Raw genomic sequence first — 13,396 nt, 5'->3', positions numbered from 1 at the left:
AGGTCACGTAACTTCTCTAGACATCTCAGTTTCCTCAACTGTAGAATGGGGATGATAACAGTCCCCTCCCCAGAGGATTCCTGTGTGGATTCAAGGAGCTATGACCGAAAGGGCAAAGACAGACCCAGCCAGGGCCAGCACACGGGGTCCAGCCATTAGTAGTCATGTCTGGGGAATGATGTCCCGACACGTTTAATCTTTTAGGAATCATGAAGTGGGCAGCTAAGTTTTTTTTAAACTGAGGCTTTGGGATACAAACAGACACAAAGTGTCATATCAGCCTGGGTAGGGAGCAGGGCAGGGGGGAAGGAGATAAAGATAAGGATGCTCCAGTCACAGGCCAGACAGGCGGGGACAGGAAGGCTATGGCAGCCAGTGACTGACCCGGCTCCATCACAGCTCCCCTCGTGGCTGGGCCTGGGGGCTGAGGCAGCCACTGCCGGGTGTCCCTGTCCTTCTCTTCACACCCAGTGGGATGCAGGGAGCCCCCGGCTCTGCATTTCCCCGCAGCAAGGCAACAACTCCCTAGAGCTGTCAGGGGCTCTGGCTAGAGATACCATCTCAGTCACAGACCCTGGCTCCTCCCTGGTCGTTTCACAGAATGAGGCCAATGAGAATAAACCTAAAAGATCTGGCTCCTCCGGGGTGGGGGCACTTGGCATCCTCATCACTGGGGCAGTTGCAAGGGGAAGGTCACTGGTGCTGACCGCTCCTGGGGTAGTGGATGAAACCAAGTCCAGCCCTCCCTGCTCCTCCAAAGCAAACACCTCCAGGGCCAGAAGGCGTCCCGCTCTGGTGTGACGCCGAGCCCCAGGGAACTCAGGTGGGAGACTGGCCAGTAACCCAAGGACAGCCAAGCATACGGCCTGCGCCACCCTGATCCCTCCATCTCAAATCTATCAGTGCACTGCTGGGCCAGAGCTGCCACCATCATGGGAAGAAGAAAAAGAAAAAGAAGAAAGAAAAACAAAGGCCAGCTCCATCTTCAAAGCTGCTGCCTCCCTCTGCCGAAGTCCTGGCTGGAGATGCAAGCCGGCCAGGCTTATCGAAACCAAACTTCAAGTTCAAAGGGAAGTTATCAGAAAACCACCTTCAGGTTCAATGTTGCTTTTCAAGTTCCACTTGATAAAACCCAAAGAAAAGAAACCTCTGTCCCTGCTCTCTCCTTCTCAGGACCACCCCTCCCCTTGACACCCAAACAGCCCGGTCCTTCCTCAGGTCCTCCCCTCCTGCCTTCCTTTCTCCTCTCCCAGGGAGGAGAGGGACATCCCCCTCCGTCCCTTATCCTCATCGTATGTCCTCTCCAAAGACCAGGGCTTTGTCCTTTCTTCACCAGGGGGGTCTGATCCCTCATGCCACCCTAGCTCAGAAAACCACCTGGACACCCAGCCGGGGCCGATTCTCAGCATGGGGACAGGTACAGCCGGGTAGTAGGACTGACTGCAAGCCATCTGCCCTGGGGTCTGGGGGCCAGGAACAGTCAGCGCCCCTTTGTCCCCACCAAAGAAAGTCTTTCTCTCTTTCACTCTCCCCTGCCCAGCGGCCAGAAGAGGTGGCAGATAACCAGTCAGCAAGCCATGCAGACCCCAATGCCAGAGGCCTGGGCTGGGACTCAGGGACCCTGCTTCTCCATCCACATAACCCACTGAAAGCAAACAACGAAAACCCGCCACCTGCCCCAGCCACCCCTGTGCGGAACAAATCGCCCTCCCTCCGTGCATCTGTCCTCGGGCACATGGGCAGGTGGGAGAAGGGTGAGTGGGGCTCGCCACAGGCTGCCTGGGTCCAATCAACTGGAGATATTTTTGTCAAGATGGGTTTTAGCACCAGAGTCCAAGCGCATTCCCTGTCTCCTATTCCTGGGCAGCCCAGCAGGTTTCCCACGCCCCGCCCCCAGAGGTGATCTTTTGCGGGGCATAGTTTCAGGGGGACTCTGATCACTCTTCAATTGCAACAGTAACAACACTGCTAATTTGAAAGCAGGAAGCAAAGCCGTGCAAGGGGTAGGAGAAAAAGGAAGGGAAGGGACAGAGAGAGGAGGAACCAAAGCCTTTCACTCGCCTATGAAGAACCCTTGGTGACCTAGAGCAGGGGTTGGCAAACTACAGCCCGAGAGGCAAGCCAACCCACCGCCTGTTTTTGTAAATAAAGTTTTACTGGGACACAGAGACACTCACATCCATTGTCTATGGTGAAGCAGAGTTGAGTAGCTGCAACATAGACTCTAATGCCCACAAAGCCTAAAACATGTACTTTCCCAGCCCTTTACAGTAAAGCACGTGGACTGTGCCTTAGGTTAAGTGCAGCTCTGCACACCTACGAGGATACATCCTTGATAGGCAGGGTGCAGGCTTCACCTGCTGCTCACCTGCTTGACTGGAAATCCTTGTGCAGTCCACAACCTGCCCAACCATACACAGTAGCCATGGAAGAAAGAAAACGTCAACTCTGCTTTCTTAAAACCAGGTCTCAGCTCAAACAAGTCTGGGGCAGCGTGTGGAGCTCCTTCTCTTTGGAAGCTGTTCCCTATCCCTCCTCTCACCACGGCCACAGCCACGAGGAGCCAGCCGGCCGTCTGTGTTTACCAGATGATGGCTCTGTCCCACATTAGCTCCCAGCCTGGCATCTCTCCACCCCTAGCAACTGCCAGATTAAATGCATTACTTGACCATCTTCACCCGGCTCCCTTTGATGTTCCCTTCTCAAGCTTCAAAATACCTTTTGGAGGGAGATCAGACAGCATTAAACAGAATTACTAATTAATTAAGCAAAGTTAAATTTTAAACACTGTTTGTTGTGTTAGCCAAAAGCCTGAACAGAACAGACTTTTTTCCTCCGCTGAGATCAAAGACAGTCTCTTCCCTCTCCCCTCCCCCAGTTTAAAAAAAGGGGGTGGGGTGGGGCGGAAGAGAGAGAGAAACAGGAGAGTGCTTGAGCACCGCGGAGAGTAGGAAATGCCGGAATGGGCGCAACTCTGATCGTGGGTCCCTGACACCCACCCAGGGACCTAATGGGAGGCATCTGAGGCTTATTTGGGACTTCACGCTGGGAGAGCCACGGTCACTTTCTCGGGACTGTTTAGCAGTGACCCAGGGAGCAGGATGGCATAGCCCACCCAGCCTGAACTGTTGACAGCTGGCGCCGCCCAAGCATGAGAAGAAGAAGGGCTGTGAAATGAAACAGATCCAGCCTCCTGAGGCCCCACCCTCCTGAGCAGGACGAGCGCCCCAGGGTTCTTCCCCCACTCCTGGCCTTGGGGTCAGGGTCATTTGGGGTCATTGGGAGACCGGCTCTAAGAAGCCGGCTGTGCACGGTACAACTCAAGGGGGCGCTGTTCACATGCCGGACATCCTAGATTTGTGTATTGCTTGTGACCGTTTTCGGACAGATGGCAGAAAGATGTCTGGAGGAGGGGCTCCTTTTTCCAATTTGTACAAATGCATTTGTTGCTAGCAGAGGGCTGTCTAAACCCATTCAGTCTGCAGTCCTATCTGGGATCTCCTGATGGCTTCATGGGAGCCGGTCACATCCACGCAGGCAGAATGCAAGTTTCTCGAGAGAGCTGGCTCTGCTAGCTGCTGCCTCCTGGGCTGCCCACAGTGCCTAGCACGTACCGTACGTGCACAGAGCAGATATTCCATCCCAGCGAGGTCCACTGCAGCAAACCCCACCCACAGGTGGACGGAAGGCAGGCTGCATAACAAACACCATGAATTCTGGTGTGATTGAGACTGCGAACTGGCATGGGAAAGGGGGTGGTTTAAAAAGGGTAGGTCTGTTCCTGAATCCCAGACGTCGGCTAAAACCCAAACCCTGGATGATATCAGCCAATGCCAGCTTATTTTAACACAATCCAGAAAGGCCTGGTTGGTATTAAACTTTGGAAGAAGAGACAAATTTGAAACATGTATGATTAAATCAACCCCACCAAAGACCAGAAATTACTAACGCTGAAATGCCAGGTGCACACCTCTCTTAGCCTGGTTACCTGGCAAGTTCTTCTCAGTTGATACAATGTAAGTAAGATTTAACACAAGCCAGAGCTTCTGGCGGGAGTTTGGACCCTGGCCTTAATGTAGCCACAGGCCTTTCTCAATTGTCCACATGCAGATTATCTGCCACAAATATTTTAGGCTCAGGGTGGCTTGCCAGGATGTTTCTGACTCCCCAACCCTCCGAAAGCAGCTGTTAGAGGGAATGCAGATGAATTTTAATATTAGCCTATGCCAAATATAATTAGGAGGGTAAATCTACTGCCAGTAAAAAGAGAAAGATATCATATGTGCATTCCAGGCCAAATGGTTTCTTGCATTATCTGCATGAGGCGCTCCTCGGGGAACGAGGGTCTAGAGATACACAAATCTATCTGTCCCTGCACACAGCAGCGGGCTGTACGTGGAAGCTGGTAAAGTTAGTGGGTGCACACGTTATTCCACTAAGTCCTCTTAATAGCACCATGCGGGGTGTGTTACCGTTTGCATTTTACAAGAGGGAACGAAGTGTAAAAAGCAAACTTGATTGAGCCACTTGCCAGCTGCTGTCTCTCAGCCCCATCTCTCCACGGAGCTGCTTTTCCCCCACCAAGAGCACACTCTTTCTGTCTCTCCAACTCCCGTCCACCTTTCAGGTCTTCACTGTAAACGTCCCTACCTCTGAGAAGAAATGCCCTCATGCCCTCAGGGGCTAGGTTAGAGTTCCCTGCTCAGTGATCCCCGATTATACTGTTATTTTCATTATTCATTTGACTGAATACTCCTGCTGCAGCTCCAACATACATTACAGTGCCTGTCACCCTACGTAGAAGTGTCTCGTCATCATCGCCATCAAAATGAAACAACAGGAAGCAGCACAATCAGGATGTGAACGCAGACGGTGTAGGAACAGAAAACTAAAATCCCAGTTTCCTGCCCCCCCCCAGCCACTGTTCTCTCCATTCTGTCACACAACGATAGTTAACACCTGTTCCTGCCTGTCCCACAACCATTCTCCCCTTCTGATAATAGCATCTGGGTTTTCTCTAGGGGGCCACCCCTCCCCCATCTCAATCCATCTGGTTTACCAGGGGCTGATCCCACTCCGAGCTTCCGGGATGCGCCCAGCACCCAGACCCGACCAGCTTATTTCATCCTGATGGCCCTGTGGCTTAGCTCAGTGGCAAAGGACAGTTCATCGTGGAGCTAATGAAGCTAGAGCTTCTGGGCCTCTCGCTTGCACGGGCCTCTTCCAAGTTGGAATGTGTTGACATTGGTTGTTTGCTTGTTTTTGTGGCACTTTCAAAATTAGATATTTTATCCTCAATCGGTTAAGAACACTGTCTCTTCCCATTCTGACTTCCCACACGTCCCCTTGTGTCACATGGTATTGGAGCGAACACGAGCATTTCTGGAATCACGCTAAGGGGAGGGTGAGTTGGGGATATATTTATTTAGGTTTAGTGGGAAAGATATTGTAAACAGTAATATATAAATACATATATTTGTATATAACTGGTTCATAGTTATGAAAGAGAAGCATGTCTTCTTTTTCTTAAAGAAGACCCCGCCAAACTGGATAAGCTTGGGTCCCACAAAATCTATACCTACTTTGTCCAGTAAAGTAAGAATCAAACTTCTGCAAGAAATAATGGACTTGGGAGCTCTCTTTCACCTGTGATAGCTCAGCTTGTAGGTTGTGAGCACCCAGATCAGGGTAGTCATCTTGGCCACCTTAGTGGGAGAGACTAACAGAGGGCAGAGGGAGAGATGATGGAGGGAGAGAGGATGAACTATGTGTGTGTATGCGTGTGTGTTTTGATGACATGGTTTGAGCTCCTGGATCCAACCAGCCCTTCTTAGGCAAGATCTACCCCAGAGTTTTTCAATTTCATGAGCCAGATCTTAAGCGAGTTTGGGTTGCATATCCAAAAGAACCCAAAGAATCCTGACTTAACTGTCCATCACTTGGAGCCCTTGCTTTTCAGGAAAAACAAAACCAACAGCAACACATAATTGACCCAGTGAAATACTCTCGAAGCTGGTTTCTGGCACCACCAGCAGGTGTCTACCCCTTCCTGGGTTTTTTTCTCCTCACTCCTGCTTCCCCAGGTTACATTTTTCTGTAAGTAGATTTTATTTAAGGGCCAGTTGTGACTGAGGGGAAAGAAGAAAGGGGAAAAAAAAAAAAAAAAAAAACCCTTCCCAACACATAGCATTCTGGCCTTTTTTTCTCATCAGAGCATAAGGTTGATGGCCACTCTGCTTTGAGGTTTGAATAGGATTGAGACGAAACATCTGTTGGGGGAAGGAGGGGGAAACGCCGGGAGAGGGAGAGGGAAAGGGAAAAAAGCCTTCTTTGGGCTAAAAATATCATGTCCCTTCCACTCTCCCCCATCCCCGCCCAAGTTAAAACATGTGATGAAATTCAACTTTTAAAATCTAACCCCGAGCTACTTGAAACTATGAAAGCCTCCTCGGTATCTGACACCAGTCAGAATTTCCACTGTTCAAGCTGAGCTTTTATGAAGAACAGACTTGAGAGAAACTGCTGTCACGGCTGAAGCCCGGGCTTCTGGGGGGACTGCACTGGAGTGGAGTCTGGGCGACTGACACTCACCGGCAGGACAGGCTCTGAACTGAGGGAGAGAAGCCAGCGGGGTGTGGCCTGCCTGCCCCCTCTGTCTGGGGGTCCCTGCTGCTCTGCAGTGAACTCCCCTTCCTCCCAGACTTATGGGAACCACCGGCCAGCCCCACCAATTGACAAGCCTCACCCAGGACTCCCATGGAGCTATCTGTGGCCACTTCCTGAGAAGTCCTCACTCTCTCACTCTCTCCCTCTCTCTCTCTGGCTCTCTGTCTCTCTCTCTCTTTTCCCCAAATGATCCCTGAACCCTAGACTCGGTGTCCAACTGTCTACTCAGCATCCCTTACCTGCAGGTCAAACAGGCATCTTGAAACTGACATATCCAGAAACAAAAGCCTTGACTGTCACCTGCCAATACCTCCACCGCAGAAGTGCCAGCAACATTTCCTTAGTTCCTTAAGCCAAAACTCTAAGGTGTGCCCGGATCCCTTTCTTTCCCTCCCCCGCGACCGTCCACCTCCTGTCTCCCAGGCCTCCCCCCTCTCCCCCAGACCCATCCACTTCTCTCCAGCCCCTCAGCCCCAGGCTAGGCCAAGGCCATCACCTCTCCCCTGCACTATCGCAATCACCTCCTGTTTTCATTGCTTCCTTCCTTCCTCGGAATGACCCAACCTTCCCAGGAGCCACAATTAACTGGTGAATGTGGAAGTCAGAATCTGGCACTCTTCTGCCTCAAACATTCCCACAGTTTCTCTCCAAAAGCAGCGTGAAACCCAAGCCCGTGGTCCTATGCTCATCCCCCGGGTCTCCTGCTGCCACATGGGCCTCCCCTCTGTGCTCCCCTAAGCCCCACGTTCCTCCCATCTGGGGTTCGGCTCACCCTTCACATTCTCCCGTGGTGGCTCGTTCCTGGTACCTGCATGTCTGCTGAAATGTCACCTCCTCAGAGAGGCCTGTCACACTCCACCCTTCCCTGGGTGTCACCTCCTCACAGAGCGCCACTCCCAGAGCCTTGTGTGCTCACTCCCTGGCTTATATATCCACTACCCTGCCTCCTCCATGTCGACACCCTGACAGCAAGGTCTGCCGACCTCGTGGGTGGCTCGAACCCAGAGCCCAGCAAGGCCCCACACCTGCAGCAGGTACTCAGTAAATACTTGCTGAGTGAGGAAGAGACTGTCCTCAGTCTGCTGTGTGACCTTGGACAGGTCACATCCCCTCTCTGGGCCTCAGATTTCTTACCGCAAAGGAAGGGGACTAACGGCCTCCCAAGGGCTCCTCTGCTCTGTGAATGGTTAACATCTCATACCTGGGAGCCTGGATGGACTGGAGTGGGGGCACATGGGGCCTGCCTGGGGGCCTGACTCCAGTGACTTCACGGTGTTGGCCTCGTTCTTCTTGTGAGCACAGTCATGACGTCCTCCACTGACAATTTTTCAACTTTACAATGGTGCAAAAATGATACACAATCAGTAGAAACTTACTCCGAATTTCAAAGCTGGATCTTTTCCCGCGCCGGCGATACACGCAGTACAACCCCTCTTGTGATGCTGGGCAGCCGCAGTGGGTCCCAGGTCCCAGTCAGCCACACGATCACGAGGGTCAGTAATCCATACACTTACAACCATTCTGTACCCAGACAGCCATTCTGTCTTTCACTTCCAGTACCGCATTCAATAAAGGACAGGAGCTATTCAAGACTTGATTATAAATAGGTTTTGTGTTAGATGATTTTGCCCAAGTGTAGGCTAATGTAAAGTGGGCAAGGCTAAGCTATGACGTTCGGTAGGTTAGCTGTACACAATGCACTTCCGACTAACGATATTTTCAACTTACAATGGGTTTATCGGGGCGTAACCCCATCATAAGTCAAGGAAGATCTGTATTTATTGAGCACTTATGGCCTGCCAGGCTATGTTGTGCACTGAGAGTGATAGGAGACACTCAGAGAGTCTAATAGGATTAAAGAAGCTTTGAAAATAGGTCTTCTTTGATCTGGACTAGTAAATAATTACAAACACCAGTTGGCTCCCCCTCAAGAAAGAGGAACCCACGAGACAAGAGTCAGGACAGCTCACAGACACGGGCATACTCTGAACTAGGGCTGTTCTCGGGGCTTATATAACCTCGCCATCTGCACAGGAACTCTGAGGAAGGAATACTATGACTGCCCCCAACAAGAAACTGAAGCACAGAGAAGTTAAGTGACTCTCCCAAGGTCACACAGTGAGTGGTGGTAAAGCCAGGCTGGATCTGGGGTCTGACTTCAGAATAAAGGGAGAAGGGTGCCTCTCATGCGCTCCGATGGGGTTGCAGGAAGACAAAGTTTGAGCCATGCAGACTGGGACAGGCCCTGGACTCACAGTGGGGCTGCTCAGCCGTCCGGGTCTCAGTCCCAACACCACTGCTCTGCTCGGCAGGACCACGGCCAGGGAAGCAGAGACCCCCACGGACTCTGCCAGGAGAAAGCCGGCTTGGGCCAAATGGAGGCCTGCCTGGCAGCAGCCCTGGGAGCCTGGAGGGACGGCCTGGTCCCCGTGGGAAGGGCCGCCTGACTCAGCGGCTTTTGGTCCTTAATGAAGGCAGGACTGGGTTCTGTGGAGTCAACTTTCTATGGAAGATGCCAAGCTGGTTGCACTCTGCCCGCTGTCCCCTCCAAGCAAAGAGGTCAACAGACAAGAAACAGCCACGATACTGAGACTCAGAGGGCAGAGGCTGAGGGTGAGAGGTGGGAGAGAGCTAAGACGCTGGAGAGAAGGGGCCTGTGACCATTTACAGGTCTCTCCCTCCTGACGGGAACAGTACTTCAGTCTTTGCTGGGTCGGGAGGACACCCCCAGACACAGTGCTTCCCGGAGGCCTAACACCAATGTCCACCTCGGGCCACAAGCCACAGGCTGCCACCACCTGTCGTCCTGCCCAACTGGGGAGGTGGGGACGTCGGTGGGCACTGGAGTGAAGTGTGGGATGACCCTCCCCAGTCCTCAGCGCCCTGCTGGGTCAGCAGAAGAAGGTCCTCTGGCCACCCCGCCACCCCCCAGCCCCCAAGCCGCGGGTCCCGCCCTCCACACCCGGCCAGCTCTGGAGCGCGGGACTTTTCATGCTTACTTTGTTCTCTGCACAGTTCAAAAGGAGCTCACAGCCCCAGCCCTAGCTCCAAGCCCAGCCTTAATCTCCCATCCCGTGAGCTCCCAGCTGGCCAGTTAAGGCAGTTAAGACGCTGGATTAGGGCCGGCTTTACATAACAACGCAGGAGCTAAAGCCATCCTCTCCTGGGATGGCTAAAAGACTTCTTTTTATCTTCACGCCTCAGATGGCCTTTTTTTCCCTTAACAGCCCTCCAGCCAGCCAAGAGGCAATGAACTTGGTCGACAGGAAGACAAAGAAGAGATTCAGGATTCAGCTTGCTCTCCCTTGGCCCGAGGCACAGAGGGATGCCCGCAGCCCCAGCTCCAGGCCAGGTGGACGCTTCTCCGTGGCCAGACTCGGCAGAGCTACTCTCACCAGGCTTAGCCATGGGCTGGCCTGCCGTCCACAGCCATGTCCTTCATCCTGGGGCAGGAGGGGGCGCCTCGGACCTGGCGCCAACGGTGGCCGGAGAACCACAGACGGTCACTGGGGCCAGCATCACCTCCAAGGAGTCTCAGGGGCCACACAGGCAGGCCCAGAGCAGTCCCACCCTACTGCTATATTTACACTATTTTCACTTTTTAATTCTGTTATTAGTCTTTCATTTCAAAGGAATATATGATCACATTCTTCTCGTAAAACGTAAAACGTGAATTACAGTTAATACTACGATCCTCTGACCACGCTTTCCAATTTTAGTCTCTTCCTCCCCTGTCCAGAAGGAACTACTGTTTCTGTCCGTCTAGACCTCTAGCTACACAATAGTATACATACATATGTGGTGTACATTCATATATACAAGGAAATACAGAGTATTGTCTGGTACCCTTTTTTACATAAAAGATAACATACTGAATATAACACACCGCATCTCTCGGCAACCTGGTCCGTCTTACCTTTTGTGCTTCTGTGTAAGCTTTTGTTTGAAGAAAAGGGCTGGAAACTTGACCACCAGCAACCTGATCTAACCCCTCAGTTGGGAAACTGAGTCAGGCTAGTGGCTCCCAACCCCTCCCCTCGTCAGTGGTGGCACTGATGTGCCTGGACACCATGAGTGATTGGCAAGGTGCCCAGGCTGCCCTCAAAGCTCGACCTGCAGCTGGTGGGCCGTAGGGACAGACCAAGTGCCACCAATCTCCACACTTTTCCCCGACAGGAGCTGGGACCCTCGGGCACCTCCTATTTATCCCCCATCCATCAACCAATGTTTATAAGTACCACCCCACAGCAGTTCATCCTCCCTGCAAGGCACCCACGTCCTCTGAGCAGCCACAGAGTCCACGTCCCCACGCATCATGTCACAGAGGGCGAAGGGGCCCCAAGAGGGAGGGGCCTGGCCAAGAGCCACAGCGAGTCACTGCAGGAGCTGGCAGGGGAGCCAGGTCTATGGGTTCCTAGGCCAAGTGCTCTTCCTACTTCATTACAACAGGGCTCACGCTCTGCCGAGAGAGATCAAACAAAGCAGAGAGAGGCGGATTCTGTGGGCAGGCCATTTCATGTCTGCAGGGAAAGATGCCTCATGTGAAATCAATTACATGATTTCAGACTGAGCCTCAATGGCCAGAGAAGTGCCTCATTTGGGGTAGTGACCAGGGACCCAATAAATGATGAAGAGATAGACAGATGGTGAGATAGACGGATGGTAACTGGAGGATGGTTAAATGGGTTAAGGAATGAGTGATGGATGATGAAGAGATGGGCAGAGGATGGATTATGGGTGGCTAGGTGATAGATAAAGGCTGGCCAGCTGATGGATGGGTGTAGATGAATGAATAGGCAGTGATGGCTGGGTGACAGGGGGAGCAACAAACGGATGGATGAGTGCTGGATGGGGTAGCTCATGGATTATTGGGTGGGTGGTGAGTGAGTGATGGGTAGATGAATGGATAGACAGATGAGTGGACAGGTGGGTGCTTGGATGGATAGTGAATAGGTGGTGGACGGAATAGATGGAAGGATGAATGAACAAGAGGATGAACTTGCTAAGTTACCAGGTGAATGAGCAAATGAATAGAAAATGGAATGAGTGCTGAAGCCCACCTCAGCCTCCAGACCCTACATCCTGCAGACCTTTACCTGACTCCCCAGATCTACTCTAGGTACCAAGCCCCAGCGTCTTTCCATGGAGCTGAGGATAATAGCTGAGGCTCCGGGGAGCCCAGGGCACAATGAGAATCAAAGCCACTGAATCCCTGAGTGTAGTCACCAGATCCACAGGCAAACATGCTCAAGGGAAACACCCCAGAGCCTGGACGGAGCTGTCTGCTCCCCTTCTATTCAGGACCTGCTCGAATTTAAGCAAAGTCTGAGAGATATCTGGGTCTCCAGCCAGCCTCCAGCTCCCGGGCTACTGAACGAATCTCTCAAAATAGCGCTTCTCAAAGTACAATGAGCATACAAGTTATCGGGGGAGCCTATTGCAGGGCAGACTGGATTCAGTAGCCTGGGTGGAGCCAGGGATTCTACATTTATCACAGCTCTCAGGCCCCACGTGGCCACAGTCCTCGGGTCTGGCCCAGGCTCCGCTCCAGAACCTCCCGGCACAGTCTCCTCTCCTGTCAAGGCCCTACAAGCCCTCCAAGGCCTAGATTCCCCCCAGAGACCCCTGGGCACCCAGCTATCCTAACAGCTGCCTGTCCTGGTCCCAGCAGAGAGGGCTTTACTGTCACAAGGCTGCTCCAGTTCAGTGATGCTCTCCTCTGATTCAGAGTAAAAAAGGGAAACGCTATCCCTTTCAGCAAATGCTTTCTGATCCCATCCGGTCCTTTCACCAGCTCAGGGAATCAGGCAGGAAAAGGCTCTCGTTCCCATTCTACAAACATGGAAGCTTGGGCTCCGAAAGGGTACATGGCTTCCCAAAGTCAAATCAGCATGCCAGTGGCTGGCCGGGCCTCTGCTCGAGTGTCCTAATTCTTTCTACAATGCAGTGCTTCTCCTTGAAGAAAGAAAGGAGTGAGAGCTACAGAGGAGAGTGGGGGAGGGGCTGGGGGTGTTCGTGGGTGTGCGCATACCCGTGTGCTCCAGGTGAGTGACACAAGCAGAGAAACACAAGGGCTACTTCATGCAGTGCTCGCTACATGCCTAACTCTGCTTGAGGGGTCTATGAGTGGTCACTATGCTCACTGCCAACGGGGAAGCTGAGGTCAAACAACCTGTTCAAGACCCCACGGCTAACACGGAGCAGGGCTAGGATGTGAGCCTGGGTGGTCTGAATCCACTCCCGGAGTGGACCTACGAGATGCTACACTTCCCTCTTGCTTCTCACCCCACCTGCTCCCAGCCCACCCCCACCGAGAGTCAGAGTCCTGTCCTCCTCCACCTGGTCTGCCAGTTTTCTGGAGGGTACTTGGGGCATGAGGTAGACCAGATGGCCCTTCCCCACCTCACTGCCTTTGGGAAGAAAGCAATGGACTCCAATACCTTCTAACCGAAAGTCTTCCTCTTCCTCCTCACTGAGCGTTTCTCTGAAAACTTCGCCCACGAGCTCCTATAGGAAGAAAAAGCAGGGATATTAAAGGAGTATTGGGGTCAGGTAGGAACCTGGCATCATTACGGTCAAGGTGGCATTGTGAACGTGTGTGTGGCTGGTCGCAAAGAAGCAGGGACCCTGTTCTGATTGGAATTTAGGTCAACTACGTAGATCCTATCACACTTGAAAAGTTAATTACTGCACTACTTTTTAGGAACTAAGTTATTCTCAGCTTATAGCC

The 13,396-nt window shown here is 52.4% G+C and overlaps 1 protein-coding gene across 1 annotated transcript in view; it reads right to left on the bottom strand.

Annotated features, from left to right (window-relative positions):
* The window catches only part of NKD1 (NKD inhibitor of WNT signaling pathway 1), an 84,428-nt gene that overhangs the window by 15,675 nt on the left and 55,357 nt on the right, over positions 1 to 13,396 (bottom strand). The window contains exon 4 of the mRNA XM_065899311.1: positions 13,107 to 13,173. Coding sequence (XP_065755383.1) covers positions 13,107 to 13,173 — 67 coding nt within the window. The remainder of the gene's footprint in view (positions 1 to 13,106; positions 13,174 to 13,396) is intronic.

Source organism: Phocoena phocoena, chromosome 20 (assembly GCF_963924675.1).
Source record: "Phocoena phocoena chromosome 20, mPhoPho1.1, whole genome shotgun sequence".
Lineage (NCBI taxonomy): Eukaryota > Metazoa > Chordata > Mammalia > Artiodactyla > Phocoenidae > Phocoena > Phocoena phocoena.
Note: the sequence above shows the minus strand (reverse complement) of the source record. Positions and strands in the feature narration are given on the sequence as shown.